The sequence below is a fragment of the Gopherus evgoodei genome, chromosome 5 (genome assembly GCF_007399415.2).
Source record: "Gopherus evgoodei ecotype Sinaloan lineage chromosome 5, rGopEvg1_v1.p, whole genome shotgun sequence".
Taxonomy (NCBI): domain Eukaryota; kingdom Metazoa; phylum Chordata; order Testudines; family Testudinidae; genus Gopherus; species Gopherus evgoodei.
The window spans coordinates 98,462,874-98,478,027 of NC_044326.1; the positions used below are offsets into that span (position 1 = coordinate 98,462,874).

At 40.8% G+C, this 15,154-nt stretch overlaps 1 protein-coding gene across 5 annotated transcripts in view; it reads right to left on the reverse strand.

The window, feature by feature from the left end:
* The window catches only part of JADE1 (jade family PHD finger 1), a 66,126-nt gene extending 51,410 nt beyond the window's left edge, over positions 1-14,716 (reverse strand). Inside the window, exons 1-2 of one of the 5 annotated variants that reach the window (XR_004000593.1) lie at positions 14,074-14,716; positions 1,591-1,668 (exon numbers count right to left, since the gene is read on the reverse strand). Coding sequence is in view for 4 of the 5 variants with exons in the window: in XM_030564102.1 (XP_030419962.1) it covers positions 1,591-1,642 (52 nt within the window). In the remaining variant the exon portion in view is untranslated. Of the gene's footprint in view, positions 1-1,590; positions 1,669-11,038; positions 11,239-14,073 lie in introns of those variants that run through there. The other 4 variants (XM_030564102.1, XM_030564099.1, XM_030564101.1 and 1 more) reach the window with 4 other exon arrangements.
* Between the last annotated feature and the right edge of the window lie 438 nt (positions 14,717-15,154).

The window sequence follows — 15,154 nt, forward strand, 5'->3', positions numbered from 1 at the left end:
AAAGATTATCTAGTTCCGGTTCTACTTTAAAAAGTCCATGATACAAAGAGCAGAAAGGGTCAGAGTAAAAACTAGATTAAGATGTAAGGTGAAAATGGCACAAAAATGATCAAAGTGAAATACAAGGAGACTGTAAAAAAGGGAATTCAGGGATGGACGGAGGGAGAAGAAAAATTCTAATGAAAATACACTGTAGATAGAATTTTGAGGGTTACTCTCTAGTCTCTATAGAAAGACATGCTTATTTCTTTTTCATCTAATCTTCTTTGGAAGGATTTAAATTGTTTTAACATAATATCAAAACATTTTGTTCCCGAATCCAAAAATAGCTTAATAGATTTTTCAAAATCTCCAACTCCATGAGGTTCTCCCAGCTTTATTAAGGGGAAAAATCCCAAAAGTCCTTACTGTTTTTTTTATCTACTCCTTAATCAGGCAAACTCCTCGTAAAGTCAGTTTTTCTTTTTTCACCTTCTCCACTCCTTTTTTCACACACTGATTTCCATAGCAGTTTGCCTATGTAAGGGTTAAGTTGTAGGTCCTGATACTAGGTCTACATAGGCAGATCCCCACTATTGTCAGTGAGATTCCACATGGGTGCAGGAGTCCACCTACACAGCTCCTGCTGCAGGATCAGGGCCCAAAAGCCTGATTCAAAGTCCACTGAAGTCAGTGGAAAGTCTCCCAATAACTTTCTGTTGGGTTTTGGTTTAAGCTTTAATTAAAGACCTCAGGATCTGGCCTAATAATACTTTGCACATATATAGCGCCCTTTGTCCCAGATGACATGTACCCATGTAGACCAGATTAGAACCAAGATAATGCCTTTGACAACCATATAAATTACAAAATTGGAGAATACAAGAAACTTGTTTGACTTGCCCAAACAAGTATCTTAGCACAATTCCCACTCCACCACTATGTCACAATTTCTTTTAAAATGAAATAATACCAATTCTCCATTATCTGAACAAGTGAGATATTTTAAGTAGCTCATATTAATTATGCCAAGAGACATCCATACTACTGAACAAATCAAACTCTTTTTTTCCTGAATGTATGTCATCCACTAATGTTAATAACACCAAAATAAACATAGAAAACCTCTATAATTCATTTTAAAAAGATTGTCACAAATAATTATTCTTATAAAAGTCTGAGGCAGAAGAATTTTATACAAGGAGAGTATGAAAACATCAAAAAAAATTACAACTTTAGAGCAAACTTCTGTCCCTTTATTAAAAGTTAAGCAAGTCAACAATGTCAATAACTGATGATGCGCTAATTCTGTTCTTGTAATGATAAGCTGTATTGCTAGCACCACAAATGACCTTTAAAAAAATTCTGTTTCACCTCATTATCAAACACTCTATAATGAGCAGCAAGTCTTGGGGCATCCTGTTATATACAGCTCATCTATTCTGAAAATATTTTATTTTAGAACAGTTTCCTAATATTTGTGTTCTCCCCCAACTTTCTGTGACCCAGCTGCTATGCAAAATACCTCCATTATGTAAAATATTACATTGAAATATGGTTTCAAGAAACTCATAAGCTAGTGCTCTCCAAGCACAACAAAGGAGCACTTACTGCCATTGTCATCAGAATCCTCACTGCTGCTAGGAAGCCGACTTCGTTTCATGATCTCCACGGGAAACAGCTGGTGGCCTGTAAAGCAATGAGACAGCACTTAACCCAAGATAACACACAACCAGCAAGTTGTGTTTCAGATGGCATTCCAGGATTTACAGCACACAAATGAAAACAAACAGCTTTAAATAGCATTTAAAATATAAATAGTAAACATCCAAATGATGAGTAATTAGACATATATCATATGGGCAGGTGAAAATGTGGTTTAAGGAGGTGTGATAGTGCTGTGGTCACATTCATCTCAAGAAGCAAAAGCATATTTTTTGTGTTTTCAGAAGTCTACAGTAGGTGAAGATCTACAATAAAAGTACTCACACTGGTTAGATTTTCCTCCACTCCATTGTGGCTCTAGATTAGCAATAAAAATACAGTAGTATTGCCTCTGTAAATATGTAGATTGGCTGATACATTTTTAGAGCAATTTTAGTCCTGGTGGAAGGTGCCAGCCTAACAGCACTGGAGAAGCAGGGAGCTGGGAGCAGCAATGCAGGCTTCCCCTCTCTAACCAGCTAATGTGCATCAACTATGCTCTAGAAGAGAGATTCTCAAACTATGGTCCGCGGACCCAAGCTCCATTCTGGTGGTCCATGGATAGTTCCCTCTAAGGTGTGCGCCTGGGCAGCGGCACATGAAAGAATGAAGGGCCACCCACCTAATTAGTGGGGGCTCAGGCGTGGCTCCACTAGTTAGCTGTCTGGCCCCTGGAGATGATGCACATGTAAGGTGAGGTGGTAGCCTTGGGGGAAATAGGGAGTAGGTGGGAGGGGAGAATTTGAGACGTGCAGGACTATGGCGGCCAGAGAAAAAAGTGACTTTCCCCAGTTCCAGGACTGCAGCTGCAGGGGAGAGATAGCCCTCCTTCCCAGCCTCAGCTCTGTGGCTGCTGCGGTGGGGGAGAAACCCCCCTCCTCCTTCCCAGCCCCAGTTCAGGGGCTGCTGCAGTGGGGGAGAGAGGGAGAGATTCCCCTTCTTCCCAGCCCCAGCTCAGGGGCTTCCACAGCAGGGGAGAGAGGCAGAGATCAGCCAAAGCGCTTTATAATAGTTAGCTAATGGTACAAACAACATTTGGGAAGATCATTAAGTGTTCCGCCGAGACACACTGCCATTTTCAAGTGGTCCACGAAAAAGAATTTTGAGAACCACTGCTCTAGAAGAAACCACCTCTGTGATGACAGAACAGTTTCCTCCTCCCAAGCATGCTTTTATATTACCCTCTCTGGCCTAATGTCAAATGTTATGCTGGCTTCTTTGATGCAGCATGCCTGTTCTGTAGGAGCTAGACAGACCCCTCAACTCGTTATAAAGAGGCTGCTAGGAAGCTGTTGGATGGCAATGACTTTCAGTAACTATCAAGCTGAGCTGCCCTGAACCCACTGACTTAAGATACACAACCTTTCACCTCTAACATCAACACCCCCAAGCACAGGTGATATGTTCTAATGCTTTATGATGTGGAATAATTCTAAATTTAATTTTCTTTAAAGTCTTCAATAGCTGGTGAACATCGACATGTAAAAGCCCATAAAAATTGAAGTTAAAAAGCAGAAACAACATGACATGACAAGTGTAACAAAGCATGTTCACCATAAGTTAAAGTGACAAGTACTTTAGGGTGTACATCAAATTCCAAGAGTCTTCATTTGCCATGTATCAACTGCAGTGACAATGAGAACTGGGTGATGCATTAGCAGCAAAATGCCAATGCACACTTCCCAGGGGCAGATTCAGAAATTAGCTGCCTAAGGTTTCTGATTCTTACTTGGTGCAAAAAATCTAAACCTAGTATTCTCATATAAATTGGGATTTCCTAAGAACCTTTCAGCAAAACAGCTCCATGCTATAGGGGCCAGTGGAAGAAACAGCTTCAATACATAACCAGGTTGAGAGAGACAAATATGTCTCATTGCAGTAAAACTGCTGTTAGTACTTTCAACTTTTGTAAGAACAGTTCCCACTTGAAAAGAGGGAAGTCTTGACCAAAACCTGCTGATAGTCCCAATAAAACCATACAAATACCTTCTCAAACAAAATGATTCATATACAGAAAGGCGTATGGGTTTTTGTGCTTAATTAACTCCCATTTTATCATCACTGAAAGATCTTGAGTAATGAAAGCCACAATTATCTTTTACTTATCCACGGAACCTGGTACAATAATAAGGGTTGATGCACTGGAGTATTTTCCTCCTTTATGGCACTATGTAAAATCAATAAGATTGATTTATCTAACCCAAAGTGACTTACCATATCAGAAATTAGAGTGAATATGGCTGTCTTTGAGATGCACGGTGGTTTTATGTTGCAAATGTTTGTCCACTAAAAGTTAATATGAAACCAAATAGCTAATTTCATCATGACTTTTCATAACTATTTCAGAGGGCAACATATATTCAGAGGATAATGTGTAATTGATTATTATTCTATCTTCCCCCATGTAATTTAAGAGGTGAAAGAATAATAATCAGTTACACAATCTCCCACAATTATATTATTAAACTCTTCCTGAATCAACAATTTTAGAATAAACTAGAACTTCATACATTTAATAGACCAATACAAATATCAAGCTCAAAATACACAAGTCAGGCAGTAGCTACCAAGTCTGGATATAGATTTGGATTAAGTTCAAAGGTTTCAGATCCAGGATTTGGTATGACTCATTATAAAGAAGGTTCATTTGCAAAATTCAGATTTAAATCCCCAAAAACTTCTTAGGAAACATACCCCAGATCTATGAGCTTCAGGATTAAGCCTACTCAAGAGGATGAAATACACCTGTGCCCCAATTTACACCTCCTCCCAAGCCACAAACTCTACCTGTCAAGTATCAGAGGGGTAGCCGTATTAGTCTGGATCTGTAAAAGCAGCAAAGAATCCTGTGGCACCTTATAGACTAACAGATGTTTTGGAGCACGAGCTTTCATGGGTGAATACCCACTTCGTCAGATGCATGCACGAAAGCTCATGCTCCAAAACATCTGTTAGTCTATAAGGTGCCACAGGATTCTTTACTGCTTTTACAAACTCTACCTGCAATTTAAAGAAATATTAACAATACCCATGTAATATTTTCTTACAGTGAACATATTTCCTATGATTCAAGTAAAGAGGGCACTGAGAGAAACAGTGAAAAAATAAAATACAAATATCTAAGCTGCATACTTATAGCCCCAGACATCCCCGTTGGCTCATCTCTGACATTTTCGCATTTGGTCCACAATTATTATATACACAGAAATTGCAAATACCATTTTATGTACATTGTGATGCTCAGGTGCCAGTCAGAGCTGATTCCAAGCACTCATAGTACAACTACTACTTAGATTTCTTTCAGACAAGAAATGAGAATAATATTTCTGTCCAGCTTGGACTGAAATAAACTAGACAACCTCTGGCCAAGAGCACGGAGACTAACCAAGAACTTTGTATAAGGTAGCAAATATAATTTCAGTCTTACAACCATTCTACTCCTGCTTTTTCCAAGTTCTTGCCTATCTATGAATGAGCATTTGGCCACAAAGTATTCAACCCCAGCACGATCCCAGCTATTGAAAAACCAAAGCAAAAATCTACTTGGCAGTAATGGAATAAAGTCAGTAATCACTCTACAATATATGTTTCCTGTCAGACAAATTTGTCCTCAGTTATGCGAGTGTAAATAGCAGGAATTCCAGGGATAATAAAGTTACTATAGATTTAGATTGGTGTTAATAAGAATAGAATTTGACTCAGAATAGTTGAATATTATATTTAAATTGTTGGTGCAGTTTACCTTTACAGTAACACAGAAATCTCATTTATTAAACCTCCAAAACAAAGTAATTCAGATTATAGTTCACACTTTGTCCTTATTTTTTGTGACCTGATACTGTATAAGTCTTAGAATATTGTTACACATCATGCATGATAAATAACTATAAAAGATTGATTCATATGTGAGTCTAGAACTTCAGAACTGTCCTAACTTTTGTATGTTTAAGTCAAACCTTTAGCATTCTCTTAACAATGTAGGTTGTGGCTTAATTTCCAGTGACATACTTTTAATCTTAAAGAGCAACCATCTTCCCTGGTAGTGAGACCTACCAATATATAGTATGCCAATATCTGTCTACTAATGGCTTTATTAGAGCTGCCCGTTCACAAGTATGGTGTAGAAGGAAGTGGAGATTGGGGAGCCCTAAAAGCACAGTTTTACTGGAGGCAGTCATGACCCTGCTGCTTGTGCTCCTGGATCACAACGGGTGTTGAGCCAAACAGTGATGCTCTAAGTGCTGCACACAGCAGTGAGGGCATGTCTGGATGGGGTGGAGGTCATGACCCTATGACTCCCCGCCACGTACAAACTGACTATCCGCATCAGGGCAGCACTGGGAGCTGGATGGCAGACACTATACTTGCACAGGGTGCAACAAGTGCTGCTGCTCTTTGCTCTTCCTCAGAGCCCACGAGGCATTATTCCCTACCAAGACATACCACCACCTGTCACATCACTGGACTACTAAACTTGCTCTGTTCTTCCTCTTTCACTGCACTGGCTCTACAAACTTTAATTCACTAGTTATGTACACTGCTTTGAAGATGTAAAGCACTGGGCAAGTGCTGAATACTATTCAGACCATTTTAAAATGAATAATATTTAACAGTCTGGGAGGCAACTTCTGTCTGAGCCCTTAGTGTACATGACATAGTGACAATCCCTATATAACAAAAATATTTGTAAAATATGATGCAAATAAATGACTAATTGGTAATCAAATATACAACGTCCTACTTCAGAATTATCTCATACTTCCAAATCTTTGCAGATGTCCGGTAATAATATCCATCCCCAGTACACAACTGGCGAGGTGCAGTAAAGACATGGAATTTCTGGCCTGCCTCTGAGTGATCCATTGCCAGAGGCAAAATACTGGATCTGAACCTACAGTGAGATACAGTATCGTTCTGGGCTTTGCTTTTCTTAGTGCTGTAAGAGGCTAATTTAGAAAAGGAAAGAAGGGACATAAAAATTAAACTAAAGGCTGATATCACATTATTTCTTATTACACTTGTTCATCCACACAGAAATCAGTAGGATTGCACAGACATAGAACTGAGGGCAAAATCTGACCCCCATTTTTTTTTCAAGTAGGCAATCTAGTTTCCTCAGAACAAAAGCCCAAACAATGTCACGTAAACAATGGCACAAAATGTACACCCACTCTAAATAGAATTTTTCATGCTTCAATTGCCTGGTAACAAAACTCTATGAATTTTTTCTTTTTTGATTGTTGAATCTGACCTGAAGTTCCTTCTAAGTGATGAAGTTCTTTCTAAGTAGGTTGGAGAAAAGGTGTCATTTAAAAGTGGCAAACTGCTATTATTTTAATGACTAAACAGAAAGATTTTTATAATAATTATACAAAAATTAAATGTGCATCCTCAGGTCAAAGCTTTTATATATCATATTTCCCATCAGAGAATTTTTTAATGATTTTATGAACCTCTGCGTAAACACAGTTTATAAGTCAAACTCTGACAGACCATTAACTATAACAGCGTTAATGTGTGTCACTATAATAAACTACAGTGAACAGCTGCAGAGATAGTAAGGAAAGAAAGCAGAATTATGACAGATGTACACCCTGAACACAGACTCAAAAATTAGCTTTTCTTGAAAGTAACAGACTAATTGCAATGATACTGACTACACTAAGACCTAATTATCATCAGCACACAAGAGATCACTTCAAAGACTTTTGTACAAATGGGAAGCAAAGAATAATCTAGTCTTAATCAACCGAATGGTGGATGAAGACATTAGTCTCCAATTACTATATCTCTTAAACAGCTTTTCTAATTCCCTTCACCAACAGATACCACCCAGAAAACATTGTGCTTTATATATTACAGACAGATATGTGAAAAGAGGTATAAACCCAAATCAAAACTAATATCCCAATAAAATCCATGCTGATACATTAGAACTCATCTTGAACAAGTTTAAAATACTCTGCTATCCCACTTTTTCATGCACACAAGAAATATAACTTGAGCCAGCATTCTGTCTTTAAAGGGATATTGGGCATTTCTGCAGTACAAAGGCCACAGAGACATGATATGTGGAGAACAAGCCCTCAGAAACTTGCATGAGAAATATGTGGGCCAAATATGTTTCCCATCTGAATTTGGAGTATTTCCATTGACTTCAGTAGAGCTATTCAAAATCTACACCTGGATAAATTAAAGCAGAATTTGGCTCTATCAGGTCAATTATCATTGCCTTACCACTTGTGTACTCATTTACACTGCAAAGTAAGTGCAATATGCTACCATTCTGGTTTTGGTAGCATTTTACATTGCCTTTGCACTGGTGTAAATGACTACTCAGGATATAGAGGAATGAGAAATTGGACCCTACCTATTAATTTAACCCACTCCTCATTCATTAGAGTTATTGACTGCTTCAATCTAGAGTGAGCCGTCAACTGGGCCAATTCTAGCAGGTAGCAGCAGTGTTACGAGGTAGTACTGAGCATATGGAAAAAGTATTGGGCAGATTATTTTTTTTAATATAATATTTCTGTGATCTAGAAATGAAACAGGAGAAGCTAAAAGGGAAATCTGCAACTATGAGGGAAAGTGTTTTTTATTATTTCATTGTAAAGGAACGTATGAACCATAGCTTAAAAAAGGCAGTGGGGAGAAATCTGCCTCTGAAGGGAGAATCCTGTCACTAAAATGCACAAAATGCACCCCTTACCGTCTGAACAGAATATTCCACTGAGTGCGAGAATCTCTAGAAACAGAATCATACCACACACATTTTAGTGTAATATTTATTAAGGTCTTAGGGCTTGCAAGCATGTTTATTTAAAAGAGAATGATTACTTGCAAAAGAGTTGAACCAAATCACAGTTAAATCTCTTTCTTTGGGAATGGGTGTGATACTAATAATCCATTATTTAAAATAAAAGTTAAACTTGAAAATAAAAGGAACACAACTGTTGGTAAGTTGCTATTTGATTACCATAACTTCTAATGTAACAACGATCCAAAGGGCAGATATCTATGTTTAAAACTTTCATGTAGCTACATAAACTAGTCATGTGTGTCAAGGCATGGCCCATTATTATTTGATAAGTGATAGGTCTGAAAATCCACCATAGTCTCTGCTTGCTGGCATCAGATTCATTTTATTAGAATATACTTAAAAGGAAAGGGCCTGCAGCGGAAAATTAATCATAGGTATGTTAATTTCCATAAGAAAGGTCATACGAGGTCAGACCAATGGTCCAGTATACTGTCTTCTGAGAGTGGCCAATGCCAGAGGCTTAGAGAATGAACAAAACTGGGCAATTATCAATTAATCCATTCTGTCGTCCAGGCCCAGCTTCTGGCAGTCGGAGAATCAGGAACACTCAGAGCATGGAACTGCATCCCTGACCATCTTGGCTAATAAGCATTGATGGGCCTATCCTCCATGAACTTATTTAATTCCTTTTTGAACCCCATTACAGTTTTGGCCTTTACGCCATCACCCGGCAATGAGTTCCACAGGTTGATAGTGCATTGTGTGAAGTACTTTCTTATGTTTGTTTTAAACTTGCAGCCTATTTATGTCAGGTTTACCTATTTAGCCTGGTTTGTGTGTTACGTGAAGGGGTAAACAACACTCTCCCCACATCATTCATATTCCCCCCTCAGTCATCTCTTTTCTAAGAGGAACAGTCTCAGCCCTTATTCACGTCTCCTTGTACGGAAGCTGTTTCAATCCCTCTAACCATTTTTGTTGCTCTTCTCTGTATCTTTACCATTTCCAATAAATCTCTTTTGAGAAGGGGTGACCAGAACATCACACAGTATTCAATGTGTGAATGTACCATGGATTTATACAGTGGCATTACTATGTTTTCTGTTTTATTATCTATCCCTTTCCTAATGAATCCTAACATTTTTGTGTGGTTTTGGCAGCTGCTGCACCCTGATTGGATGTTTTCGGAACGCTATCCATGACTCCAAGATCCTGAATGTTACCACCCAATCATTTTGTATCTCTCATCTGCATTATTTTTTCTAGTGTCCATTACTTTGCATTTATCAACAGTGAATTTCATCTGCAATTTTACAAGAGATAAGGTGGGTAGATAAAATCTTTTATTGGACCTTCTGTTGGTGAGAGATATAAGCATTCAAGCTACACAGAGCTACATATAAATCTACCATTTTATTGCCCAGTCACCCAGTTTAGTGAAATCCCTTTGCAACTCTTTGCAGTTAGCTTTGAACTTCACTATCTTGAGTAATTTTGTATCATCTGCAAATTTTGACACCTCGCTATTCATCCCCCTTTTTCCAATCATTAATGAATATGTTGGACAGCACAGGTCCAAATACAAACCTTTGAGGGACCCCACTATTTACCTCTCTCTATTGTGAAAACTGACTATTAACATTCCCACCCTTTTTTGTTTCCTAGTTTTTAAACCAGATACTGATCCGTGAGAAGACCTTCCCCCTTATCCCATGACTACTTAGTTTGCATAAGAACCTTTGGTGTAATGGTGTGTGACCTTGTCAGTATTTGTAAAAGTCCAGGTACATCAACTGGCTCACCCCGGTCCACATAATGCTTATTCATATCCTCAAAAATATCTAACAGATGAGAAATCATGCCTCATCGTTTACAAAAGCTGTGTTGACTCCTAACCAATATACTGTGTTCATCGATGTGTCTCATAATTCTACTCTTTACTATAAATTTAACCAATTTGCCTGGTACGGGAGTTAGGCTTACAGGACTGTAATTGCCAGGATCACTTCTGGAATCTTTAAAAAAAAAATCAACAATACAGAGGCTGATTTAAGCAATAGGTTACATCCCACAGTTAATAGTTCTGCAACTTCATATTCAAATTTCTTCAGAACTCTTGGGTGGATACCATCTGCTCTGGTGCGTTATTACTGGTTTATCAATTTGTTTTAAAACCTCCTAAACTGACACCTTAGTTCCCAAGAACAGAGCTCTTGAAAGTTAAATAATTGTCAAAAAATCATTTAGTAACGTTAATAATTTGCATATGTGATCAAAACAAATATTCACAGCTGGGATAGTGGACTACAAATCTAGAACTGCTTTGGTTACAGGAAGGCTTCCTTATTTGGGAGGCTCATTTTAAGGCCATGTTTAAAGTCTGCTTTTCTGATAATGAAGCAATTCTGCTGCATGTCTTCTTAAAACACCACCCTTTATTTTTGTCAGCGCCTTCTGGTTCAAATATACGTTCCCACCCAGAGCTCCTAGCGTGCTGGGGCGGCAGCTGCTAAGAGGCAGAGTCACGCCTCCTAAACCCACCCAGCTTTCCCGATCCACACAACACAGAGCTCATTTATCGCCAGCCAATACCGGTGCCGTGGGCTCGCAGCGCCGCCGTGGAGGCTGTTCGTACTGTGAGGTCCGGACGGAGGCATCAGACACAAACAAAGACCGGGAAGGGAGGTGGAAAAGCCGGGAAGAAAGTATTACAACCCAACCCCCGCCCAGCAGCGCTGCTGTCGCCGGACTAAACCCTTCTAGCGATGATAGCACCTTCTGTACAGCAGGCAAAAATCCCATATCATTTGCAACTCCCCTGTTTGTTTCCATATGAAACTGACCAGATCTCCCCCGCCTCCTCTTGTCCCTCTCCCTCTGCTCCTCCCCTCCCACCAGATGCACCAATCCGCTCAGCCTCAGCTGCAAATCAAACTTGATGCCTCCAGCTCACCTCCCTGTTTCCCAAATCCATATCATTGCTACGGCCATGCAACCCTCCCCATCTCCACCCCCCGCTCTCCATGTTGCAATGTCTGGGGAGGTGGAGGACGGTTTAGACTAGGATTGACTCGCAGCAGCACTGAGACTTGAGCTCGTTTTCTGTCGGTCTCTCCTCCCACTGCCAGACAGTTCTGGAAACTGTATCACCTCTTGTCATAGGAAACCAGCCACCAGGCGGTGCAAACAAATACACATCTCCCTCTACCACCATTCTCCCCAAAATAATAAAATCCGCACCATAAACTGCTAATGAATACCGAAGGGGAAAAAACCAAGATCCAAAGCTTGAAAATCTGCAAAATCTGAGCATGCAACGAACGGAGTCCAGGGATACGAGTAGCAGCAGCAGGGCGGCTTTGTCTAATTTCAGCAACTGGAATAATCGCCTGCGCTGCACTCTGGGGACGCCAAGGATGGCCCGTTAGATCGAAATGATGCGGTTATTTGAGAACACCATAACCTACATCCATTTTCCTTGTCAAGGCCTTGGTGAAGGAAGAGGGAGAGCTATTAAGAGCCAAAGTCTTCCCTTACACCTGTAAAGCCTTACAGACATTTTTCACCACCTCTTGATTTCATTAGTATATCCTTATAACAACATATGCATTCCAATATTATCTGGTATCAGAGGGGTAGCCGTGTTAGTCTGGATCTGTAAAAGCAGCAAAGAATCCTGTGGCACCTTATAGACTAACAGACATCATCTACATGCATCTGAGGAAGTGGGTATTCACCCACGAAAGCTCATGCTCCAAAACATGTTAGTCTATAAGGTGCCACAGGATTCTTTGCTGCTTTTACAATATCATCTGGGAGATTTAAGAGCCTCATCGGCAAAAGCCATTGCAATTCACTGTACTTATTATGATTATACTAATGATTATGAATTGTACTATTTATTGTAATGCATAATTGTCCCCATCACCGTACTACTGGGGAAATTAATGTGCCACCCCAATCATTAATTCTACAGTGCACATAATAGGATCGGGGTTATTAAAGTCCCACCCCCACTAAACGCAAATGGTATCCCTGTCTGAATGCGACTGCACGGAGTAGTTGTGGGCCGACTCTCCCTGAATGAACGAAAATGGCTTGCAGAAGTTTATATCAACCACCCGCACGTGTCTGCTTGTGTAGTGGAACGACGCGTGGATTTGAACTCGCCAGCCCCCCGCGGGAGTGGGGTGCTGGAACTGGGAAGGATCGCATTGAACGCAGAAGTTCAGCAGCCTCTTGGCCGCTCTTACTGCCGCCGTGCACCTGCTTGCAGTGGCCCCAACCCCCTTCCAGACCCAGCACAGAGGAGCCCGATGAGGCAAACCGCGCCTCCTTCCTGCCCGGGGAGGCTAGCGGGGTGTCGAATCGCTGCAGCAAACGAGACCTTTCCGACGGGACTGAATCTCGGGTCAGCATTCCAGCCCCTGCCCGCAGCCATCATTCAGCAGCGGCAGCGCTGGGCACCAAGAGAATCTGCTGCCACCCAGAGAGCCCGAGCAGCCAAACCACCACCCCCACCTCCTCCCTACTCAGACACACACACACACACACACACCCCTTCCCTCCATACACTCACACTCTCTCAACACGTGCACTCAAGGCTGTTACAACTTGCTCTCCACCAGGAGCTACTGTACACTCGGACTCGGCTGAAAATAAATGGATGTGGCAATATGCTAAATCCCTACACCTCCTCCATAAATGCCCATTAGTGCCTACATCACAAGCGCAATAAGTTCACGACTAATTGGCCAATGCTCTCCTGCTCCAAAAGGAAACTTCTGCCTAATTTCACCGGTCAACGGTTTTTATACTTTCCAAGCATTTTTTAAAAACTGCAAGTAAAATCCAAGCACGATTTGGGTGAATGTAATTGCAAAGCTGCCTGCACACAAACTAACACCCTCGCCGCCCTTGAATTGATGCAATGGATATTTTGGACATGTGGGTGACACAGTGACAGATACTGGCCATGGCCACCCCTCCCCGTCTATAGTTCTATATCTAAAAGGACCTGCGCTCTGCCATTGCCATCTGTCTACAAGTTGATACAATGCTCTTTACTTTTCGATCAGGCTGATGCAGCATTGATTAATTCAGGATACTCCCCTTTCCACTCTCATTTTAAAAAAAACAAACCTACAGCAAAGTCAAATACATACAAAATAAAAAACCTAAGTGCAGAAGTGTGCTAATTTAGCTGGTGCACCTTGAAAGCTGCAAGAGCCTTATTTGCCATTGCAAAGTCTGCAGCAAAATGAAAACCAGCAACACTCCCTCCATCACACCGTTTCTCAAAGCTGCAAAATAATCATCTATTTCCTCCTCCCACTGCTCCCCCCCTCTCCCCAGCAATGCACAAGTTGCTTGTGGGATAGTGAAGCTGCAACTCAACTGCCTCCCCTCGCTCCATATCAAGAAGCAAATCTTTTGGCGCCATATTAATGACGTACTATATTATTTCCACTAGGCAGCGACCTTCGGCATTAAATTGCTCTCTAGCTGCTTCTGGAGAACTCCAAAGCAAAGCAACAAAACCCCATCAAATATGGCTGTGCTGGCTGCTCCCCCGGCTCACTCGGCGGCGGCGGCGAGAAGGGGAGTCAGAATCCGGACACAGTTACCTGCTGCTGCTGCCGCGATGGTTGCCAGTGAGGTTGGAGTTTCTCTGCGCGAAAAGGTCTGTGCTGCCTCATGAGTTCAGACAAGCACTGGAGAGTGGGAGCAGATTGTGGCTCCCTTCACACACACATACATACACTCACACACACACTGACTGACGTTTTTACTTGTTATGGAGGAAGGACTCTGTGAATCAAACTCATTTCTGGGTCACTGCTGCCACAGGGGGGAGCTACTTTAATCCCCTGCCAAAACTAGAAGGAGAGAGAGAACAGAGAAGGGGAAAACAGGGTGGAGAAGAGGCGAGACTACAACACTTAGGAACTGTCTGATTTAACTCTTCACAGCCCTCACTGGAGAGGTCGGGCTCCATTTACAATTGCAGGGAGGCGCCTTCATTTCTGAATGGATTTTACTGAAGTATCTCCCTCTTGTGATGATGAATATTTTGCACTGAGGCGTTTCCAGACGAACTCACCCGTTGCTTGAAGTCTTACTCATTCAAAATTGTTACTCACTGCTTGAGAGCAGCCCTGTATTCCACTCCTACTGTCACATATATTAAAAACAGTAGAAGATTTGCATCTGGAAATCATGTATACATGTTTGCACAAGGTATTGCTACTGTTATTTTTCATATGTACTAATGAACACTTTTTTCCAAATATCTCAAAATATTTCACAACTGTTAATTTATTAATGCCTCACACCATCCCAGCCCCAGGGCCAGGGCTCTGTTTTTTTAAAGGGAAACTGAGGCACAGAGATTAAATAACTTGCCCAAGTTCATACAATAAGTAATAGTCACAGCAAGGATTAGAACTGACTTCTGATTCTCAGTTTGCCACTCTAACCCTTCTGCTTCTCAAACTTTGCCATAAGAGACGGGAAGAGAAGGGTGAAAATTAGGCCAAAATGAAGCTCAAATTTAGTTCTTTTAAAATACAGTTTAGAAAAAAAATATTATGAATCAGTATCTAATTATTTGCCAAAGTTTTCATTATGAAAAGAGAGCATTTAAATGCAGAACTTAGAATAATTTTTAGTATAAAATGCTATCCCTCAGTCCGATAATTCATTTTC